This window comes from Protopterus annectens, chromosome 11.part0 (genome assembly GCF_019279795.1).
Source record: "Protopterus annectens isolate FY-2018-M chromosome 11.part0, PAN1.0, whole genome shotgun sequence".
Taxonomy (NCBI): domain Eukaryota; kingdom Metazoa; phylum Chordata; order Ceratodontiformes; family Protopteridae; genus Protopterus; species Protopterus annectens.
The window spans coordinates 1,416,791,271-1,416,807,892 of record NC_056745.1 but is presented as its reverse complement, the minus strand read 5'-3'; the positions used below and the strand labels follow the sequence as shown (position 1 = coordinate 1,416,807,892).

At 37.4% G+C, this 16,622-nt stretch overlaps 1 protein-coding gene across 1 annotated transcript in view; it reads right to left on the bottom strand.

The window, feature by feature from the left end:
* Nucleotides 1–12,455: 12,455 nt before the first annotated feature.
* Nucleotides 12,456–16,622, bottom strand: part of CAV2 (caveolin 2) — a 70,973-nt gene continuing 66,806 nt past the window's right edge. The window contains exon 3 of the mRNA XM_044088701.1: nucleotides 12,456–12,811. Within this exon, the coding sequence (XP_043944636.1) occupies nucleotides 12,631–12,811 (181 nt within the window). The 3' untranslated portion in view covers nucleotides 12,456–12,630. The remainder of the gene's footprint in view (nucleotides 12,812–16,622) is intronic.

Sequence of the window (16,622 nt, the reverse complement as noted above, 5' to 3'; positions counted from 1 at the left end):
TGAGAAACAGGCTAAAAATATGAGGCAAAAATCTGGAAATTCTGTGAAAATCTGTACGGTTGAGAGGTATATCCAGGGCTACCATTTTGTACATTCAGGTATGACTCAGATTCTTAGGCCCTACGTACATACAGCCCTGCATAATACTATATACACAATCACCTTGTAAACTACCTAATCATAAGGAGGGAAGCAAATGAAATAAAATTGTGATCAAATAACTGTAGCCATCCCTGAAGTGCATCACACTTTAGTACAACTAAATAGCAAAGCAGAAAAAGATAAAAGTATAAGGAAAAACAACCTGCATTGTAAGCTTACCAGAAGAAAACATGTAAGGGACATGCACAGCGGACTCTCTCTTACAGTATGCTAGTCACAACTTCCATGCAAGTTATTTATTAAAACAAGACTTCATATCCTATTATTAGGATGTTATAGTATTGCACTGTCGATGTAGCATAGTATTTTATTTCTTTAATTCTCATTCATTTACGTAGTGTAGAACGACTTTCCAAACTAGCCTCTGGGAGACTGCAGTATGTTAATAACACCCTTGCTGTTCAGGAAAGGCTCATCTAGTCTGTTCCCATGAATGAACTCATCATCACCAATCATGCATGATTTCTCAAACAATAACAACTCATTTTCTTTTTATATTTATTTTTATCTTTATTTTACCTGGAGGTGTATGAGGAGCTGAATGAAGTAGTAGTTGAAATAATATATTTTTTCTTGACTCCACGGTCTGCACAGCACCACTCCAAGTCCGAAGAGAGACAGACTGCTGCCTTCTGATAGTGTGCTGCACTGCACTACACTCAAACAAATGGCTTGGGGACAGGTTGGGGTTGCCTGCCTTGCCTTTTAAACGAAAGCCTCTGCGGCTCTGCTGTTTGCCCTCTACTAACTAGATTATTAATTAAAAACAAAAACACACTGAGTTTGTTGCTGCATGTCAGCTCACTCAGCTGCTATCTCGGTCATGCCACTGACCCACTCCCCCTCTGTCTGGGGACTCTGGACTCTGGAACTTAAGACTAAGATCTGCTGTGCGTGAGAGTCGAGTGCAACACTGCAACTTGCAAGTTCTAACACAGTCAGTCACACCCCTTGAGCCCTCAGCCAAATTCTGACAGGCTGGCAGGCTGCTTACGAAGCTAACATCGTCATGCACTACTCCACATGTGATGACATCAGCAAAAAAACAAAAATTGCCAAAAAAAAATTAAAAAAGCTGGGAAATTCAGAAATTAAGGGGGCACTCGGTAATTTGTGGCACCCCATTATTTGGACCTCAAAACCAGTAAATACAGAGGAATTCAGTACAGTTGAGAGGTATGACTCCACCCCTAGGTATCCTTAATTTATTTCATCCCACAGAGCATTTCCCTGCATGTTTATTGCCTTGAGTTGCAACTATACAACAGCAATTTAGCCTTACTATCTGTGTGCACTGACTTGTGATGGTTAATATACATGGTCCAAAGCTTATAATTTTGAACACTGGCATGGCTACACCCACACACTGTTAACAGTGTTCACTTGGATGCACTTGAGGAAATGGCACTTCTGAATCCCTGGGATTGTGACCCAATTTAACAAAGTAATTACAACCACTGCACAAATTATATAAATGTTAAATGAAAATTCTAGGAAATCTGCACAGTCTGAGAATTTTAAGTAAATAAAACCTAAGAATTGCATGAAACAGATTTCTGGCATTGCAAATTTCATATGTATTGCCATTTTAACTAGTTCATCTATTATAAATGTCTCTTTGATTATATCTTGTGTGTGGCAATTTACTATAAGGCCATACTGATCTTCATGCATGATCTGAGACCCTCTTGCAAGAGTGACACAAATGTTTTGCAATTCACATTTATTAGAACTATATACTTGTCAGCAAACAATAAGTATTTTCTTGTAATATTTTCACAATTAGGATTCTTTGCTGGTAAAAGTGCCATACATTTTTTGAAAAAAAAAAGGTTGCCTTCTTGATGTGTTAGATTATGTGTTTGTGTTGGGACCAATCTCGTTATGAACTTTTCAGCATTTTAAGGCTTTTGATTTTAAGTTCCAGTCTGGGTAATGTGAAATTTGGGTATAGTGATTGAACCAGTTTGGCATTTGTCTTTATAAGTTTAATTTCTTCAAACGTTTGGAAGTTACAGGATTTTTAGGTTATATATGATGTTAGGTAGCCAGATACAGAATAGCAGGAAACTCTCCAATAAATGTTGATGTTACTATTTAATTTGTGGGTGTTAGACTTATATGTGTAGTGAAGATGATATTCAGAAACTTGAAGCTTCATGTATCAGGTCAACTTCAAATAAGTTACAGATGACATAAAGTGCACTTAAAATCTTATTTGTTTCTAGAGATGTTGCCATTTAATTTGTGCAATTGCTGCATTCTGTTTTTTTTTTTACCTGAAGTTTCTAACATTACATAGTCATTTTCGAAGTTTAATTTGATCGTTACAAAAACATTATAAAACAATCAACAGAATAACATACTGTTAAAACTTGGTATATAAATTAAGATGTTTCTTGATTTGTAATGAAACCACTGTTTTATAATATTTTAGTTGCTTTTTTACTAAAAAAACAGGAGAATGTATCTAGATAAAAGGTAAAACAGTTGCAGGCATTGCTAAGGTGCAACATGATTTCAAATTCGTAACAATAACAAAATTTAATTTTAACTAAGTGTGCATCAGTTTATTGACAAACAGCTCAATAATTAGAATTTAGGATGTCACTACAGGGGGACCCTCTAATCTTGAGGCTGCAGCACATTTCCTGATGTTTTGGTTAAATAGCAGATTTAGAAGGAACAGTCCTTTTTACAAGATATATAGGAGACTTGCAGCACACATAAAGCATATTCCTTCTGAATTATGTATATTAGCTTTTGGCAACCTTTTTACCCACCAAAATGCATTCACTGAAGTAGCAACTGATGAGCTGACCCAGATGCCTTTTAACTAATGAAGAAGAAAAAAGCTCTCACAAAGCACACATCATTTGTGAACTTTTTTATTTTAGTATTAATAAAACAGTACTTTCCTTTAATATGAAAATATAAGTTTTCCTTTTTTTTTTTTTTTTTTTTTTGCAAAAAAGCGTATTGCACAGACTTAAAATATCTCCTGCCATTTATCTTAGCCAACATAGGACAAAGTATAAACATTTATCCATGATTTAATAATGACAGATACACAAGTTAGTAAATACAAAATCAACAGTTAATGCACAAAGTAAGCAAGATACAAAGGTGTTATAGTCTATAAAATGATATGGTACATACAATTGTGATGCAGTATACAAAAAGCCAAGAAATATCAGATAATGAACACCCTGCATAAAACCACTTTAAATATTGGCATAATTCCATTATATAAATGTATCTACATATTTTGTTACAAAATAAAACTGAAGACAACAGCAGCTGAAAGTGTGACCATCTATAAATAAAAGCCCTGTTATCATCATATTTTTTCCATAACTGGATAATCTGACTAGGTACAAATATTGCTTTTTAAGAGTGACTTGAAAGGACTGTCGTTTTAAGTAGTGTGATTAACAGCACACAAACAGGAAGAGACAGACAAGCTTATGTGTGTACTTATGTGCACACACCTGTGGCCGCCATCATGGGAACACATCACAGGAGGCAGTAGCCACAATAAAATTACAAGACCTGGAAATAACGTTCAGCTTGTAGAGACTTGAAAATATATTGGAGGAACACAGAAATGCAGCTGCAAATATGTTCACACTGATATTATGAAAACATTATGAAAAAATGTTGAAGATGTGCCCGTCACCCTATTGGAATATGCTTTAAGAGTTAATAGAAGTTAACTTATTTAGTACAACACAATTCAATGCAATTAGTTAATCATCGGGAAACATATTCCTGTTGATTTTTTTTACCATGCTTGAGGGTTATGAAATAATATGACCAATAGGCCATCTTTGAAGAAAAGTCGGTCTGCATAATCTCTGCAGTGACTCTGGGCCTCCACACAATGAAGGGCATCCTCAACTGATCAGAATATGCTGGGAAAAACACTGTCAGGTTAATTTATTGATTCAGATTGAACTCTTTGGTAATCCTACATATGAAGGAAGGGTGTGACCTATGAGCTACTCTATAATTCTGAAATGAATTAAGGTCAACAAAGAAAAAGAATCTGTAAATCTCAAACTGGCAGAGTTAATCCCCCCTAGAAAGGGTGTCTTAGGACAGGAACTCCAACTCTTCTGTACCAGGTGGCTCAGGGGAAGGTACAGTCAAATTTTCAACCCTGAAATATAAATGTCATGTACAAATTAAAGTTACAGATAGAATGTCTGAGATTAAAAGTATCCAGCAAGAAAACTTTACAAGCCTTGAGAGAAGCTAAAGAAGGTCAGAATCCTATACCAAAGTTGGGAATACCAAAGTTGGGAATAGCAGTAGGAGTATTTTATCTGAGATGTTGCTGAGACTTCAGTCAAAAAGCTCAGACAAATATAGACCATAGATACATGAGCTATGAAGGATCATATCCTTTTGGCTACTATGCTAAACAGCAGAATGGACCAACATTGTTATACTTCATAGTAGGACTTTAAAAGGACATAACTCTTCAAAAGGTCCTGCTACAGTCACTATAAGCAGAGCAGGAGAAGACATGTTCTCTACTTCTTGCAGTGAAAATCTTTCGGCGATTAGTTCATTGGATGAGACAGCAACATCACAAATGGATATAACCAGAGAGGCCCTTGCAACAAGTGTGAAGTGCAAACCAAGTCTGTCTGAGCCAAAAAGAAGTTACAGGAGTGTGTCTGGCTTTGTGGAACTTGGCTTATTAAATGGCGCTTGTCATCAGCTGAAATGAAGAAGAGCAAAAAGGAGACCATCTGGCCATTTGCGTGCTGCAGCTTCTTTTTGTTGTCATCCTGCAGGCAGAAGGAAGTGGAGTGTTTGGTATTTGTTGGAGAACGCAACAAACTGTAAAACTGGTGCTCTTCACAAACGGAAGATTTTTTTTGTGTGATTTTGGGACTTACCAGCTAGTTATGAGGAACTAAAAGAATAACCAAATTTGTCTCCAAGGAACTGCCCTCCTCTGGTGCGTGGGCTGCTACTAGAAATTGATCTGAATCTGTAACACATTACTGTGTACCCATATCTTCATGAGATGGGGATAAGAACGCATTTTTCAACACTTGCCATATTAGACAAGTCCCATGACATCAAAATGTGCAACTTTATGTTTAGGCTGGAACAAGTTCAGGAAGGCCATCAGGATTGGATAATTGTCTCACATTTTATGAAGATTGATATGAGTATATACTTCCTGAGCTGACAAAATACCACGGTCCATCTGTCTATAACAATGCCTCTCACACTCCAGAGCAGATGCATCCATGGCAGTCCTGGCTTGAGGTGCTGGAGCCTGAAAGGGATTGTTCAAGAAATGGATGCTATAATCAGGTTTATATCACATAATCGAAACTCATAACATCAAATGCGAAAATGCACAAATTTTCACATAATCGAATACTGTACTTTGGGGGGCTGCACCCCCCCACCCCCCGCTAAATATATATTCCTACTCCCAGGTCGCACTACAGTGAGGAAAGGGCAAAATTCCTGATCTTCACTGTAGTGTGATATAACTCCAGGCACTTTGATTATGTGAAAATACGTGTATTTGCACATTCGATGTTATGCGTTTTGATGATGTGATATAAACCCCTATAATCTACCCACCACTGAGAATGAGTTCAGCATAAGGTAGATTTTTTTATGGACTAACGGAGAGGGTTATGGTGCTAAGTCCACTGAACCCAAACTATTCACTGTAAAACCTTCATGTGAAACCTTGCATGGGAGATAATACATACTGAAATGGCTGTAATGCTGAAGTCCCTGAGGCATGTTACAGCTGGAACAGACTATGACAGCAAAATACAGAGTACCTTGTTTTAAAGGATATGCATCCTGCTCTGGGGGAGGAAGGTAAGACAAAGAATAATGTCTAAGGTAAAGCCTGTGATGAATGTGATGATTGAACTGGCTGAAACTGGGAATCTGACAGAGCCACTGTAGCCTCTAGGATTTGAATAACTGAAACAAAGGAGATTTCCTGCAGATTACCACACCCAGCATGAATAAAGTATCCAGATTCAGGAATATCTTGGCTCACTGCATACCCTTATGAGCTGCCATAATGGATATGCACTTCAGGGACATTCAGGAATCTCTGGTTACAACAAACGGAAGACTCCTAAACTGGTAGTTATTGTCACTTACCTTGAAGTAAACACATTTCCTGGATGCTTTGGCTTTTTTTATGTGAAGTTAGTTGGAGACCCTTACAACACACCAGTATCTGTTGTAATAGATAAGGTAGAACAGACTACAGTGAAGCTATTTAAAATGCTTCTTTCACCATGTAAGAGCTTAGGCTGCAGATATCTGGGATAAGTTTGAGATCCTTTACTTTTTTTGCTGGCAGCAAAAAGAATCTGGAATAGAAAGCTAATAAGCCTGTGTCTTTGTGCTGCAGTAGTCCCCCCTGGATGGCTCCTTTTAGCAGGTGGTTTAATACTTCCTTCCTTGATACTTGTTTTGTTATTGATGGGTGGGACAACTGAGAAGGGACATGATGGAATGCTGGAAATGATGTGAAAAGGCATTGTGTATACAGTCGATATTATGTCCCTCACCGATAAACTTAATCCAAGATGGCATTTGGTGTAAAAGAAAAATCTCAAATTCCTCTAAAGAGGAGCATGTGAGCAGGTTTTAGGAATGCTGCATGTTACTATGAGGCTGACCACTGACTGTCAGTGAGTACCAGTGGCTCCTTCTTCTGAACACATTACCTAGCTGGGTTTGGCAATGAGCAAACTGTCCCTTTTCATATAATCCTGCTAGTTTTGCTAATGGGTCATATCTAAACTGCACAAAGACCTGGGTCCCACACCAGTTATACTAACAATGCTGAGGGTGAAACCTGACACAAATCAGACAGTGTTTTATCCTGCTATTTATTCCATATCCTTCAGGTGCTTCTTTACATCATCAGCAAAGAGACATGGACTAGTAAAAGAGGAACATATGAAGGTCACTTTGGTGTCCTCTGCAAAATCTGTTATAACTGCAACCAGCAATGCAGGCATAATGCAATACCAGATACTAACACACTGGCAATACCTTCAACCTCATAATACATAGGGTTTACTTTGCTCGTACGAAGATTCAGTACTTTGAAACCCATTTGGTCGAGACCAGTTGTTCAAAGTACCAAAACTTTGAAAACAAAGTGCAGAAATCACAATACAGCACGGAATGGGAATATTCCTTTTTCCTTGCTGTAGTACAATCTTGGAGTTGGTATATTTAAGTAGGGGTGGAGGGCTCAGCCCCCACATGGGGGGTGCAGGGGGGCTTGTCCCCCTCCTGCAAAACATGTTTTCTTTTTTCAGTCAGCCGATCCGGCAACTAGGCTTCAGTGAAAGTGCACTTTTGTTGAAATGCACTTTCGCTGAAGTGGGCATTTACTTTGTTCGATGTAACATATTTTTGAACAAAGTAGAGCTAGTATATAACATGGACAATCCATCTGGTCTGGCCTGGTTATATTATTAAAGATACTAAACTCTGATTTTGATAGTTCTGGTGCCAAACAGTTGACATTTTCAAAAAAGTTAAAGCCAGAGCAGTACTGTAGGTAATTAATGGCAATAAATAACCATGCAATTCAGTGATGGCACTGCCAACGAAATGCTTTTATATGCAAAAGCAAAGGTTAATAATAAAATAATACATGCGACCTTCCATGCACTAGAAAGAACAGAATCGTAGCTCATGAGTTATTTAATCAAGAACCACTTGAACTGACAAATCTTTAAAGCTCTGCTATGGTTTAGAGACAGGAAGAGAAGGGATAAGGTAAGATACCAAGCTGAAGGGATAAGGTAAGATACCAAGCTGAAGGGATAAGGTAAGATACCAAGCTGAAGGGATAAGGTAAGATACCAAGCTGAAGGGATAAGGTAAGATACCAAGCTGAAGGGATAAGGTAAGATACCAAGCTGAAGGGATAAGGTAAGATACCAAGCTGTAAATATGGCAGAAGAATGTGCAATGCATGGAGCCTTGAGTTTCAGTGAAACACAGATTCAGAAAAACTGCTTTGCTAGACCAATACACATCACAATAAAAATGTTCCTGTACAGATATCGGACTCACAAAAGGCATAAGTAGTGGATTTTATGGGGAATTTTACAAGTTACTTGTTAGTACTGAGAGACGAACAATCTAGAATCATGTTTGTAGAACCTTTGTCATGCAATATCACAAATGCTGTATAATTCTTGTCTTAGACAAAAAGATTTTCTCATTGCTTGCTACACTACTCACTGTCTAATCTAATGGTCAACTGCTTAACAGCATTCAGTTCAGAAAGTTCTGCAACATTAAGGGTATAACTCACAGAAGGGTGACTCCATTATGGCCATAGGTAAACGGCAAGATGAAGAAATCAATAGCCAACATAAACAAGGCCGTCAGGATTTCTAATGTGAATGAGATAACACTGAGTCAGCATTTGTATGACGTGCTTAGACAGTACATTGTTCCAATGTATCCAGTGACTGGGCAACAGCTTTTTCCATTCATCAATCAGCTGCGTGAAGACAGATTATCAAAAGAGCAAACAATGAAAATACATACAGATTTCAGACAGAAGCTCTGAAAACTGACCTTATACAAATGTAGTTTGTTCTAATAAAATGTGTAAAACAGAAACATTCACTGTTGTACAGCAACATTTCATGACTATATGGATCCTATGGCAACAGCATACTAGACACTGTTAATTTCTGAAAACTTACTGTGACAAGCCGGATGAGTTTCTTTTTCTTCCCAGAAGAGTAAATAACAATTTGCACAGTAATATATTTTTATCTTGAAATAACTGGGACAGTTAGAGACATTTACCAATAAGCCAAAGAAATAAAAACACACTTGTTTGTCTAATATAACATAACACTGTTCTTTTGCAGGATGATTAAAATATGAGGTAAGGGCATCTATGTGTAGACATATCTAAAAATAATTACATGAAATGCATTATATGCTTTTGAAGGTGTTAAGAAAGTATACAATATGTTTAGAGAAACAGTTTAAAAATGTTCCTAAATACTTTATTGCAAACAAAAATGCACATTTCGGAAAAAAGAGGGTGGGTTAATGTGATGTTCTGAAGCTGATCAACTTGCAATGGTCTTAAAAGGATTTCTCCTAAAACAGAATCTTTTCCACATGGTGTATAACTGGGCACGAGACAGAGCATTTAACATATAACAGCACACAACGATTATGTAATGATTTCAGACTGACTAATACAAAATGGCTGGTGCCCATGAACACTTCTGGAGTGGGGGATGGACAGGCTGCAATAACTGCTGAGACTGAGAGAGGCAGAAATAGAAGGAAGAAGAAGGAGATAACTGCCAGGATCCAGGACCACAGCTAGGTCATTCAACACCATGATCAGTTCCTCCCCAAACCCAAACTTGAAGAAAAAAAAAATGAAACATGCTTGGCTACAGTTGTAACAAGCACGTTGCTACATTTATTAACAGGCACTCAACTTCTAGCTGCAACTGCAAATGCAGTATTGGCAATCATTTATGAATACTTGTGCCCCTAATAACTTGAGCCTGGGGCAGACGCCCCCCCCCCCCTTGCCTCACACTAATGGGGCATTTGATGACTAGGACCCAGAGATATGGTATGAAGGGGAGTATGATATCTGCTTTGTGAGTGGCTCTGACAGTTAATGGAATGTAAGTGGAAGACAGAAAAGACCTGGTTACTGAAAGTACTGTGTGGAAGGTGACTGGAGACAGGACACAGACATGATCACTGCCATAGTTGGGGAGTAGGATAGGCAGGGGTCACAGTATCCAGACATGTTAGTTGTGATGATAAGCTGGGTTCTATGTTCACTGCCGCAATGTGGATAGGTAACACTCCTTTCAGCAAAATGACTGCTCTTCTAACATTTTCATGTGTAGTTTTGACAACATAATAGATACTCTATTTAATGTAATAGCTTTATAAGTTTAAAATCCAGCAGTACTGCATACATATAAGTGTAGACATGTGGCCCAGCAAGTCTGAATCCAGGGATCTTCATGAATTGGAATGTCTATACTGACATTTACATACATTCGGAGTCTACAGCAATGGGTCTGCAGCAGGTAAAAGCAGCAGAAAAATTCCTGACAACAATTTTTATTAATGTGTGTGTGTGTGTGTGCGTGTGTGTGTGTGTGTGTGTGTGGATCTACTGTCTTCTGCCGAATTTATGTTTCAACAAATTGTAAATTCATGAATGGATTTGCCAGCATGTGCGTTTCAATGAAAATGCACTTTCTCGTAAATCTATGGAAAAAAAAACAAAAATAAAACACTTTAAACAGTTTTATGCAGGGGGACAAGCCCCCCCCCCACACCCCCCTACTTTAATATTGTCACTCCGAGATTGCAGTACAGTGGGGAAAAGGAAATGTTCTCTCATCCCCACTGTACCACAATCTCAGCAATGCTCTGCTTAGTTGTAAATCAACACTAAATGTTGATGTACAACTAAGTTAACATGTAAACCGCATGTTTTTATTTATTTAACAAATTTATTTTTTATTTTACTTATTTACACAAAAGTGCGTTTTTGGTAAAACGCACTTTCGTGTAAATACACAAGGTAATTTACGTTTCGTTGAAATGTAAATTCGGCAGAAGACAGTAGATCCATATATATATATATATATATATATATATATATATATATATATAGATATATAGATATAGATATACAGATATAGATATATATAAATATATATATATATATATATATATATATATATATATATATATATATAGATATATATAGATATATATAGATATATATATATATATATATATATATATATATGGGTCTACCTGAGAATATTGAAACCCAATATCAGCGAATCCTATTTCATCGAGGTGACAATATTGAATCCTCACTTAAGCAAAACCTTAAACCACCAAAAACATTCACTGGGAAACCAACCTCTTCACCACCCTGCAGGTATTTGTTCTTTTCCCAACTATAGTGCGATCTCGGAATTGGTATATATAGTTGTGGGGGTTGTGGGCGTGAAGCCCTCCACTTTGGTGGGCTTTAATTGCTTCGTTGTGTGTATGTTGTCCTGGTGGTCAAGTGATTAGTTTCCCAGTGAACATTTTTGCTGTTTTAAGGTTTCACTTAACTGAATATAAACATTGCCATCTCAATGACACAAGTTTCGATATTCTGAAGTAGACCCATATGTGTATATATATCTATATATATATATATATATATATATATATATATATATATATATTGTAGATATCACCATTTCTTTTTTTTAATATATTTTTTCAACATAGGAGACATAGCTTGCATAATTCTGAAAAGTTCTTATTACATTATACACAGTCAACTGTTTACAATTTTGCTTTAAGTTACGTATTATCAAGAAAATAACAGTACATATTTTTTTTAATTATTGTTTTTCTGCAGCTGGTCTGGTCAAAATGATCGCAAGTTACTCAGTGAGTTTTGAATGTATATTACTATAACAATAACCCACGCCTGTGCGTGGGTAATGCTGGATTTACCCACAGTTGGTGTGGTTTGGTCACGAGGGCGAAGCCAGTGGCTAAAGACAACCGTGAGTAAATCCAGCATTACCCACACCCAGAAGTGGGTTATTGCTATTATACAATGACATTATTTAAGAAAAAAATAATTACTTTTCTTAAATAATGGCATTGTATAATGCCTCCTTGCTGCCCTTCCGCAGCTGTCTGGTATTCTGCGACAGTTCTGATGTACTGTGCATGCGTACACTTACGCAGTACATCAGAGCTGTGGGCAAAAGCAATGGAGAAAGCAAGATCTCCGCTGCTTTTTACAACCTGTCTCGCTATGTTAAATGGGTTTAACATAGCAAGGCAGCTTTAAAAAAGCAACGGAGACTGACGTTGCTTTTTTTAAAGCTGTCTCACTATGTTAAACCCATTTAACATAGCAAGACAGTTTTGAAAAAGTAACGGAGAAAGCAAGATCTCCATTGCTTTTTAAAGTGTCTCGGACATGGGTTTAACATAGCGAGACAGGTTGTAAAAAGCAACGGAGATCTTGCGTTCTCCGTTGCTGTAAAAAAGAGTTATACTAATGGAAAAAGTCCGGGCGACCGGACCTTTTTCCATTACTATAACTCTGATTTACAACGTGCATGCTGACCAATCAGTGTGCACGTTTTGGAATATTAATGGGGGGGGGGTTGTTGTATAATTAGAAATAATTTCTAGACAAAATAAAACCTACACATATTCCTTACTTCAATTTTCCTGGTCCCTCTTAATTTAATTAACATCACAGTTAAAGCCATATTTAAGCAGATCAGTAAATACATTGTTTCAATCTAGACCAAGAATAAAGTCCTTTTTCAAGGCAGTGTTTTCATGAGTAGAGTGCAGCACAGGAAGCAATCTCAGTTTTATAAAGATAGGATATCAGAAGCTTAGTTCCTCCATCTTTGAAGTTTCATCTTTATTCACATGAATGGAGACTGCAGAGCAACACCGACCCATGCTGTGAAAAACTGGGGAAACAAAAGAGTCAACAATACTTTGCCAAATTCTCTGTACAGCAGGGAGAGACATAAGGATGGTCTTCACAAAAGGTACAACTATCCTAAGGGGAAAAAAGACAATACAATTAATCGCAAATGTATTGAAAAATGAAAAAAAAAACATGTGCATGCTTTCAATTTATGGGAAAGTAGTACACTAATATGAGACCATGTGCTTAGATAATTTATTTTTATGCAAGAAACATCAAAACAGTCTCCAGATGAACAGATGAACCAGTCTTTGGGGTAAGGTGTTCTTACTGTGGAACAGTCAGGAAACTCATACTATCATTACACCACATGCAGTATACAGATAACATACAGGTAAGACATACTCTACCTTATCCAGCTGTTAAAGTAACTAGATGCTTCTGGAATGTATATAGATGGATTTTAGCAGCTAAGTTTGCAATAACTGTGGTTGGGGTTTGGCATAATGGTTAAGGTGTTTACCTTACATACACAAAGTTCACGTCTTTGATTCTCATGTTTACAACTGAAATTGAATACGCTGGCCTACAAGGGCAACTAACCTAGCAAATGCATATGAAGAGGTAATAAATACATGTACTGGAAGTGATGTCCTTTGCTATAAAAAAAGATGACTGATTTGTGTGTAAATGAAATCTGTTAGATCTGAAAAACTTAGACTAATAACTAACACAAATATAAAATATTGCTACTTAAATCTTGAACACAAATGTAAAATATTTAAACAATTTAATTTCTGTTAGCTATTATTTCTTTTTATTCATTTGCTAATACAATAACACCACAATGTACATGTGCCGCTTTTCAGACCTAATGTAGGAGCAGCCTCTGGTTGAGTGACTAGCTACAATAATTTGTTTTTATTCATTTGTTAATACAGTAATACCATGTGGTCATAGCTCTCAACTGTCCACCTTTTTGCAGAATGTTCTGATTTTTGGCTCATATGTTTGGTCTCTTTTTCATAAAATTTGTGGTTTTCTGGCAAGTCACTGAGGACTGAAATCAAGAAATAATGACATACATTTGAGTTTCAGACTTCATATCCTTCAGAAAATGCATGTTAACACAGATCCTATTAATTTATCAACTTTCTAAGTTTATAAGAGCAATATTTAAAATCTAGTTTTGTGCCTTTGTCTCGCCATTATTTTAGGATTTGCCCAGACTGATTTCTTTAAGAGGCTGAGAGTTACACATGAGGTACACATGTCTCTTTTCAGAGCTAACCCAGGAGCAAGACTTTGGTTAAGTGACTAAGTATGACTTGCTTGTATTCATTTACTATTGCAATAACACCACAAGGTATAATAGGTCTTTCCAGGGTTAACCCATGAGTAGTCTCTGGTTAAGTGACTAGCTATGATTTGTTTTACTCATTTGTTTATACAATAACATCACTGTGACTTCTTATTATTCATTTGCTAATAAAATAACACCATCATCTTATTTTGTCTGTTTCCATTAGGGGTCGCCACAGTGGATCACCTGTTTCCATTTCTTCCTGTCCTCTGTATCTTGCTCTGTCACACCAACCACCTGCATGTCCTCTCTCACCACATCCATAAACCTTATCTTAGGCCTTCCTCTTTTCCTGTTACCTGGTAGCTTCATCCTTAGCATCTTTTTCCCAATATACTCAGCATCCCTCCTCAGCACGTCCAAACCAACGTAATCTTGCCTCTCAGGCTTTGTCTCCAAACCTTCCAACCTGGTCTGACCCTCTAATATACTTATTCCTAATCCTATCCACCCTTGTCACACCCAGTGCAAATCTTAAGATCTTTAACTCTGCCACATCCAGCTGAAACTCTTGCCTTTTTGTCAATGCCACTGTCTCCAACCCATATAACATAGCTGGTCTCACTACCCTCTTGTAGACCTTCCCTTTCACTCTTACTGGTACTCGTCTTTCACAAATCACTCCTGACACTCTTCTCCACCCACTCCATCTTGCCTGTACTCTCTTCTTCACCTCTCTTCCACACTCACCGTTACTCTGAACTATTGACCCCAAGTATTTAAACTCATCCACTTTCGCCACCTCTACTCCTTGCATCCTCACCATTCCTCTATCCTCCTTCTCATTCACAAACATATATTCTGTCTTAGTCCTGTTGACCTTCATTCCTCTTCTCTCTAGAGCAAATATCCATCTCTCCAGGGTGTCCTCCACCTGTTCCCTACTCTCACTACAGATCACAATGTCATCTGCAAACATCTGATCTCGTCTGTCAACCTGTCCATCACCATTGCAAATAAGAAAGGGCTCAGAGCTCATCCTTGATGTAACCCCACCTCCACCTTAAACGCATCCGTCACTCCCACCGCAGACCTCACCACTGTCACACTACCCTCGTACATATCCTGTACCACTCTTACATACTTCTCTGACACTCCTGACTTCCCCATACAATACCACAACTCCTCTCTAGGCACCCTGTCATATGCTTTCTCTAAGTCTACAAAAACACAATGCAACTCCTTCTGACATTCTCTGTACTTCTCCATCAACACTCTCAGAGCAAACATCGCATTGCTAATAAAATAACACCATGAAGTACATATGTCTCCTTTTAGGGTGAACCCAGTAGCAGTCTCTGGTTAAGTGACTAGCTGCTATGATTATTTTCTGTACATTTACTAATACAATAACAACACAAGGTGTAATTGCTTCTTTCCAGGGTGAACCCAGGAGCAGTCTCTTGTTAAGCGACTACTATGATTTCGTTTTATTCATTTGTTAATACAATAACACAATAAGGTACGTGTCTTTAGTCAGACTTAACCCAATTGCAGTCTCTGGTTAAGTGATTAGGTACTATAATTTGTTTTTATTCATTTGCCAATACAATAACACCACACAATACACTTGCCTCATTTCAGCATTAAGCCAGGAGCAGAACCTGGTTAAGTAACTAGCTACTATGATTTGTTTTTATTTGTTAACACAATAACACTTTGAGGTACATGTGCTTCTTTTGAGAGCAGCCCAAGAGCAACTTTTCAAGTGACTAGCTATGATTTGTTTTTATTCATTTGCTATTACAATAACACATTTGGGTACATGTGCTTTGTTTCAGTACTAACTGGAGTAGCATTTAGTTAAGTGACTAGCTACTATGATTTGATTTTATTCATTTGCTAATACAATAACACCACAATGTATGGGTGCCTTGTTTCAGGGTTAACTCAAGAGCAGACTCTGGTTAAGTGACTAGCAGTCTATAATTTCTTTTTATTCATTTGCTAATCAAATAACACCATGAGGTACACATGCCTCACTTCAGGGTTAACACAGGAGCAGTATCTAGTTAAGTGACTAGCTACTATGAGTTGTTTTTAGTTATTTGCTAATACAATAACCCAGTGAGGTACGCATTTTCAGGGTTAACCCAGGAGGAGTTTCTAGTTAAGTGACTTGCTGACTTGCTTGCAGTCATACAGTTTAACAAGTGGACACAAAGCCAGGACCCAGGGATAAAGTTCACTGGCAGTTTATTCCTTCATCCTTCATGTTAAACTATAGGGCAGAAGAATTAAAAGAAACAATGAGGACCTCCAATATATAGGATAGAAAATGGAATGAAATAGCCAGATAAACTGAGGCAAAATTAAGAAAATCTCCTAAATAGAAAACCCCAGGTCCAGATGTAATATTTAAGTTCTGGCTAAAGGTACTAACATTTTTACACAAAGAGTTAGCCTTGAGCAAGAATAACTTATGTGCATGTCCCAAACACACACAACAGCCTGCTTAACAACAGGAAAAATGACACTCCTCGTTAAGCCATCCTATAACTTACAGAGGATAACTTGCATTCTGGAAATATACAAATTACGTACTGGAATTAATGCAGATAGAGTTTATAGTCATTTACA